Source organism: Branchiostoma floridae, chromosome 7 (assembly GCF_000003815.2).
Source record: "Branchiostoma floridae strain S238N-H82 chromosome 7, Bfl_VNyyK, whole genome shotgun sequence".
Lineage (NCBI taxonomy): Eukaryota > Metazoa > Chordata > Leptocardii > Amphioxiformes > Branchiostomatidae > Branchiostoma > Branchiostoma floridae.
The window spans coordinates 387921-395364 of record NC_049985.1 but is presented as its reverse complement, the minus strand read 5'-3'; the positions used below and the strand labels follow the sequence as shown (position 1 = coordinate 395364).

The window sequence follows — 7444 nt, the reverse complement described above, 5'->3', positions numbered from 1 at the left end:
AAACCACCGCAAGATCTGCTTGGAGATTAATTACAGGTGAGGTACAAAGCTTGGAATGATAAACTACATGCCACAAGTTTAGTAAAAGTCATCAGACTTGCAGTAGAACTCAGACTTGCAAATCATTGTTATCAGTTGTTTGTGACAGTTGTTTGTGCTCATTTTGAGTTACTATAGTGGAACTTGTTATCACCAAGTACAGTAGGTACTGGCTGTCTTAGATTTTATAAACGTTTGAAACAACAACATTTCATTTCCAGTATGATGAGTTAGTGCCTGCCGACATCACCACCAAACTTGGGGGCTTCTACATCAACTCCGGCGTGCTAGAGTTCCGAGATGTCTCCGACTCAGATTCCGAGGGGAACTTCAAGGCACCAGGTGTGAAAAGGAAAACTCCAAAGGTGAGCAAATGTCTTGGCAGAAGGGAAAGCATGAAGGAATCCTTTAAGGTTCTCAAAATTTTTTATGTTCTGATTGTAACTACATGTACCACTGGTGCACATGTGCATGTACTTGGTCACTTCAGTAGTGTTATTAGTAGAAATAGATGATGCATGTTACATAGATAATACTTGGAAGGAAGAGAATTCACCAGTTTGCAGATGTTGAAACTAAAAAACTCTAGAATTGAAAACAAATTTACTAAATTTACACAGTCACAGTATGATACTGTACAATAACTGATAGGAATAGCTTAGTAACTACTTAGTAGACCATTTAGTAAATAACTGTTTGAAAAAACATTCAACTGTTGTTCAGTACACTGATAATAGGAATTTTTCTCTGCTATGGGATTAAGTGGGCAAAGAAGTTAGACCTAACACTTTTTTGCCTGAAAAGTGTCAAAGTACTAGAAAAGATTTTTGCACAACTCCATGTGTTTTTTTGCATATTGTTGTAAGTCTAACTCGGACCCCCTTCTCAGATTTTGTCTGACTCTGAGGATTCCGGAGGGGACTTCAAGGACGCCACCAAGAAAAAGAGAGTAAGGAAACTGGTGCAGGATTCCTGCTGCTTCTATTTCTTCATTTTTTTTGTTTACATGTTTGATGCAGTTTAACATTTACATACCTACACAAAGGAAGTTCCTGGCTTGACTTAGTTGAATGTTGACATCTGGAACTACAACTTCTGAAATGTTTGGAAAAGCACAGAACAAGGGTTGCTCAAGCAATTGGATTGATGATGGATTGTACATGGTTAGATGTTTCAGATAGTTTACAGCAAAGGGGCAGGCAACAAAACAGGGAAAACTGTGGTTTTTAGAGTCATGTAATATTAGAGCTTAGTGGAAAATAGATCAAAGCTTACCATGAGCAAGTATTACCGTATCCACTCCCAAGGTTAGTGGCTATGATTATCATCATGGACGAAACATAAGAGGGTGCTATCTGAAACATCTGACCATTTTCACGATTCACAAATGTATCTAGTTGTATGTATTGAGCAATGTGTGTATTGTAATTGCCTGGATATGTAACCTTTATGTATGTGTATCACATACCCCTTGAGTTCCTGGGCTGCATGGAAATCTTGACCACCTAAGACTTAACTTTGAGCCCTAATTTCATTTATTATTACTTCTCCCCAAGGGAGTGATGTATTGGTTTGGGATTCTCTGTGTTTTTTCTGACTAGCTCTGATTGACTTGTTTATTTCTTATTGCTGTAAAACACAGATAATATTCATTTCTTTACATCTAATTTTAACAGTCTTGACCAACAAGACTAAAGCTTTGTCTCAATATATTAAATAACTATTTGATTACAAGTGCATTAATATTGCATGAATGATTAGACCCTACATTGTTCTATGCCAGGGCTCGAAATACTGGGTGCATACACATACTTGACATCCAAGTGTTAGAGAGATAATAAAAATGTCTATCATGGAACTTGTTTAAGAATTTGATAACATGTAACTAAGTTTTGAAATTAGGTTTTTCTGACATTCTACTTAAATTTAAGTAGTGCACCCAAAAATGTTTTGGTGCACCCAATTTTTTAAGCTGGGTGCACCAGTGCACCTAATCCCAAAAATGAATTTCGAGCCCTGCTGTATGCTGAAAGTTAGATTCCTATAAAATATGTCTGTTTTTCTTGTTACTTCAGAAAATGAGAAAACCTTCCAAAGACGGTGTAGAGAAGGACGGGGTGAGAAAACGGAAGAGATTAAAGGACCCGCTGGACCCCAACAAACCCAAGAAGCCACGGAAACCTCGGGAGAAAGGAGACGGGTAGGGATTGTTCAGAGTATCCTTAAGGCAATGTACACTCAAGATTGCATCTCAGGGCTCGAAATGCCACCTGCATATGCAGGTTAGTGCAGGTAAAATTGGTGCTGTGCTGGTATTTCTGGTGTCTACCTGCACCTAACCTGCACTGGTCCATGTACTGGGTTTTATACATAAATGTCCAATGATGTAGGTGTATGTGGATTGTTATTAGCTGCATCGACTGTTACCACCTATTAAGTATGAAACAAAAAATAGCAATGTTTCCTAAACAATTTTAGTATTCTTCCTAAATTCAGAGTGGTGCAGGTAAAATTTGTCCGGTGCAGGTAATCTTCAATGTTACCTGCACCAGCGCAGGTATGCAGAAAAAAGTATTTCAAGCCCTGCATCTTAATAATATATGGTTTATTTTTGTCTAAAAAAACATAATTTGAAATGAGAAATAAAGTCTGACTCTTTCTTAATTCCTTACTTTAGAATTCCCAAAGATGCAACGATTTAATTGATTTGATTTATTACAATTACTAATACACTAATACATGTACATATGTATTTTAAAAAAGTAGGTTGTAGGCAGATTTTACTGTTCTACCACCCATAAGTATGTAGGCAAAACATAAAACAATGAATAGCCTAAGAAAGCTGAAACGAACATTAAAAATAATCTAAAATATCATAATTAAATTTTGGAAAAATCATAATTTGGAAAAAGATTGATGGTTTTTGAATAAAAGTTACTCCATCATTCTCTTTTATGGAGAGATGCTGTGTGGTCAGTGCTACAGAAAGTGTGTTAGTTCAGTGCCCAGAAGTGGTCCATGTGGCCTGATCAAATTTGCACAAAAAAAAAACAAAGCAAGGAAATTTGTTGCCATTTTTCATCTTCCTCACCTGCAGCACGACCAAGCCCCGTAAGAAGAGCACCCCTACTGTGGCGGAGCTGCTACAGAGACAGCAACAGTTACACCAGCCCGGCCAGAACCCCCTAACTACCTCCAACAGCACCTCCCCACCCTCAGCAGGCCTCCCGATACACAACAGCAACATGTCGCCATCAAACCTGCTCGCTTCTGCCGGCTTCGGGACACTAGGTAGGGTGTGTTTGTTTGTTTGTTTGTTTGTTTGTACCGAACTACCTCCAACAGCACCTCCCCACCCTCAGCAGGCCTCCCGATACACAACAGCAACATGTCGCCATCAAACCTGCTCGCTTCCGCTGGGTTCGGGACATTAGGTAGGGTGTGTTTGTTCGTTTGAGCCTTTAGTTATTCGTGAGAATCGGCAGGCTGCTTTCATTGACGTCATGAGGAAGGTATACGGGTTAGATAAAATATAACATACCTGTTTAACTCCCATACTCTTCCCTTTTACTAGTTTTAGTGCTGAGTCCTAAGCAGAGAAAGCAGCATGTACCATTTTTAGAGTCTTTGGTATGACTCTGCCGGGGATCGAACTCACGACCTGTGGAATGCAACTTCATGGCGAACACTCTACCCACTCCGCCATTGCACCAATACTTGTACATGCTACGTAGTAAAGCGTTCATCTCTAGTAAGCCTGACACCTGCACTACCCTCTGAATAAAGAAACTCTTTTTACACGATCAATGCTTTTTACACAACCAATCAGAATTGCCCTGAAGGAGGTGACAGAAACGTCGGTGAGAATAAAGCATTGGTTGTCTAAAAAGAGTCTCTTCATTCAGTGATGTACCAACCTGATGAAACCATTCGCGGATGCACTTCTCCCCGTTGTCAGCAGGTGGCGACGCTGGCTCCTCCCTCCTGACCAGCAGCATCCTGTCCGGTCTCACCGATGTTAGCCAGGGCGCGGGAGACGGCATCAACCCCGAGAAACCCCCCAACCTTCCCACCGGGCTGCCCTCTGACCTGCAGACTACCATCGTCAAGCTGAAAGAGGTGAGGACATGCAGAATATTTCTCCCATTTTTTTCCATCTTCCACATTAAGGATAGTTTGTGCTAAATGTTGCTATGCAATGCTAGCTGCTAAGCTATGGTTAGTTATTCAATAGTGATAGGATGTTAATCATAGCTTGTTGTGGCTAGTTTGGTGTTTCTAGTTGCTATGTATGGCTAGTTATTAGGCTTTGCTAGTCACTGTTTGCTAGGCATTACTAGCTAGGTGTTGCTAGTTGTTACTATGTTAGGTGTTACTTGCTACAAATTATGTATTGCTAGTTACAATCTGTGGCTAGTTGCTAGGCAATATGTCTTGGTGAGTGAAACATGGTGAGGTTCCCCATCCCGTGACCCATCGTCTGGTGTCCGTGGTACACACTTTCTACAGGATGGTCTCACAAGTTCACAATGGGTTTAGATATGACAAGCAAAAACAATGATTCTGATGTTATTTCCTCTTTTCGTTACCGAACTGTGAACCTTCACACATAATACCAGATACTGGAGTCAAGAATTGCTTAAACTAAAGTTAAAGGGACAAAAGATTAATTCCTTGAACTTATCAGATCTAAGTCCCCAAGATCCGTGTTTGGTATTGGCTGTCTGTCATAGGTTTGGAGTCTTAAATTAAGACAACTTTTGTCACACTCAAATTTTGTCGGATCTTGGACTTAATCTTAGTTCTGAGTTACAAGCAGAGTGGGTTTTGCCACAATTTGTATCTTCATACATTATGAACACAGATCACTATGGGAATACTGTTAGTACTATGTGTGGTGTTTCACACTTTAAAGTATTTCTTTTTAAAGGACCACTTAAATTCTTCTTGCTACCCTTACTATCCTTAGTTCTTAGAACAACTAGGTTCTTACAAACAACATGTGAACATGTGAGACTACCCAGAGCGTTCCATGTTGTGGTTGTTTCTCATAACGTCTCTGTAAAGTGGTGAAGACGACACTCTTTAAACGTTATAGACTCATTATAAAGTTCTTTGTCATGTCTGCATCAAATTACCCAAACATTAATACCTTTCGGCTGTTCTAACTTTCAATGCTATTCTTCATTAACAGCACAATGCAAAACCAAGTAGTATTCCTCACTGTATCATACGATAAATTGATAATTAGAATTCCCTATTCCTTATTTACCTTCCAAACTTCAAAAGCAGGAAGATTTTTAGAAATGGTTGAAGTTTTTGTTGTTCTGCACTGTGCTGTAGAATGTGTACTCCCATGGTTCTACCAAGGGCTCTAGCCAGCTCGAATTTTTTTTCCGTCAGCCAATTCCCATTGTCGCGAAAACCGAGAAAACACTATTCCAGGAGTTAGAAAGACTGAACCGAGACCTTGAAAAACTGTTTTTTAATGAGATTATGGTATGCGAAAAGGGCGCCGACACACATCGTCAACAATAATTACAATAGCAAAAAAAACAGTGTGTGGCTTTTACGGCCGTGGACGGCATCCCCAAGCCGCCTGTAGCTTCCACCAAGGATTTTTGTCCGTCAACCTTGGTTTTAAAATTTTTCCGTCACAAGCAGCAAATTTCCGTCAATTGACGGAAAAACGGACGCTGGCTAGAGCCCTGGTTCTCCCCCAGACCCTTGTTTTGCTCATGTCCTGCCAAATTACCTTGCTATAGAACGTGCTGTCTGTGGGACAGTTGGGACGTTTTCCCCCACTGTCCGCCTCCGCCCAGCCGCTCAAGGTCAGTGGCGTCGTCTTGGTTACGGTCAAATCTCGTTAGTTGTGACGTGTCGACTCATGAGAGCTGCATTGTGTTTTTGTGATGAAATAAACTTAGATCAACTGTGTTACAACTCCAAAATGTCTCATGAGTTTAACTTAAGGCTGTATGTGCTGCAGCCTTCATCATGTTAGAATGACCAGTTGCCTAATAAGTCACATGACCTTTAGGATGTAACCTAATAGGTCACATGACCTTGACGATGTCAAGGATTGGTCGATTGTATCAGGAGGTTAAAACTTGGCTCAGAAATGAAATAGTTCTCTAGCACTGTTATTTCTGTAGTACTGGAAAAATTGAACCTCATTCAAGAATTCTAGAGAAAGACTGCTAGACAGGTATGTTGTTAAAATCACTAGAGGAAATGTCTTACAGGAGATAACTGTACAAGGCTAAATGCAGATACTAAGATCCTAAAACCATAAAAGATGTCACCAAGAACAGATTCATAAAACTGTGGCAAGATGGAGCCACAAATAGCCAATTCACTTATCACCAATATTTCAGGCTGCGAATTGAAACTATTTCGTATTGTATGCTGAACAACAGCCTTACAAACTTTAATGTATATAGATCGAACTCTGTTTTGATGATGATCCAACAGGAAGTCTTCATAATTGCCTTCTGTATCTACACACATAGGTAAGGGGCAGCTACATTGTATGTTGGAGCTATTTAAAGATTATAATTGGACACTCTTAATCACCAGTAACGGTTACATGACCAGTGAGAAGTGGATAGGAGTGCGCTATTTTTAACTCAGGAATCGAAAACCAACCCTTGTAACAAGTCTTGCAAACTGTTAACATGCACAATACTGTCTGCTTAAGGCAATTACAGTCATTTTTGAGGGGTTCTTGAACTTTTCCTGAAACTAATCACTCTGTGTGAATAGATCCTGTCTTGTGTGTTTTTTCGTCTTCCTTCTCTGGGATCAGCATTTTCACTACACAGGTTTAGCCTGGTATCCTGGTATTAGAGCTCCCAACTCTCTTCTGTCTGCAGAGGGGACAGAAGAGACTCTGACGCTATAATGCGGTTGGATACCAGGCTAACACAAGTTCACATCTGAATTTGTGTCACATCTGCAATATTGTATGGCAGGGATGGGTCCAGACAAAATCTCCATCTGTATTCACTATAAGTACAATGAAACATAAATAAATTATGTTTGTGTCCAACTTGTCAACATGTATGTTGTATTTGGAAACAACAACGATCTAAACATTCTACCTTTTTCTTGACCTTGACCTTGACCTCCTTTCCTTCCCAGGCTGCCGAGATGTCTTCAGACGGAAAGTGCAAGTTCTTCACCCCCTCGGTCAACAGCATGCTGTTGGAGTGAGTTGGGCTGGTTTTCTATCATGTTTGATAAGTTTTAGACTCAATGTTTGATGCAACAGTGTTTTCTCCAGCTGCAGATCTCAAGCTAAATGAAAACTTGGTAAAAGAAATAATATTGTAAAATAAGGCTCTACAATGGTGCAGTGTTGGTGATGACTCTTTGCATATATTGTTGAGTACATCAATTTGCT

The 7444-nt window shown here is 40.0% G+C and overlaps 1 protein-coding gene across 1 annotated transcript in view; it reads left to right on the top strand.

The window, feature by feature from the left end:
* The window catches only part of LOC118419472 (ubinuclein-1-like), a gene marked incomplete in the record, with an annotated part of 32754 nt that overhangs the window by 8963 nt on the left and 16347 nt on the right, over nt 1–7444 (top strand). The window contains 7 exon segments of the mRNA XM_035825852.1: nt 261–404; nt 929–988; nt 2115–2239; nt 3137–3365; nt 3368–3473; nt 3998–4158; nt 7183–7250. Of these exon segments, the coding sequence (XP_035681745.1) occupies nt 261–404; nt 929–988; nt 2115–2239; nt 3137–3365; nt 3368–3473; nt 3998–4158; nt 7183–7250 (893 nt within the window).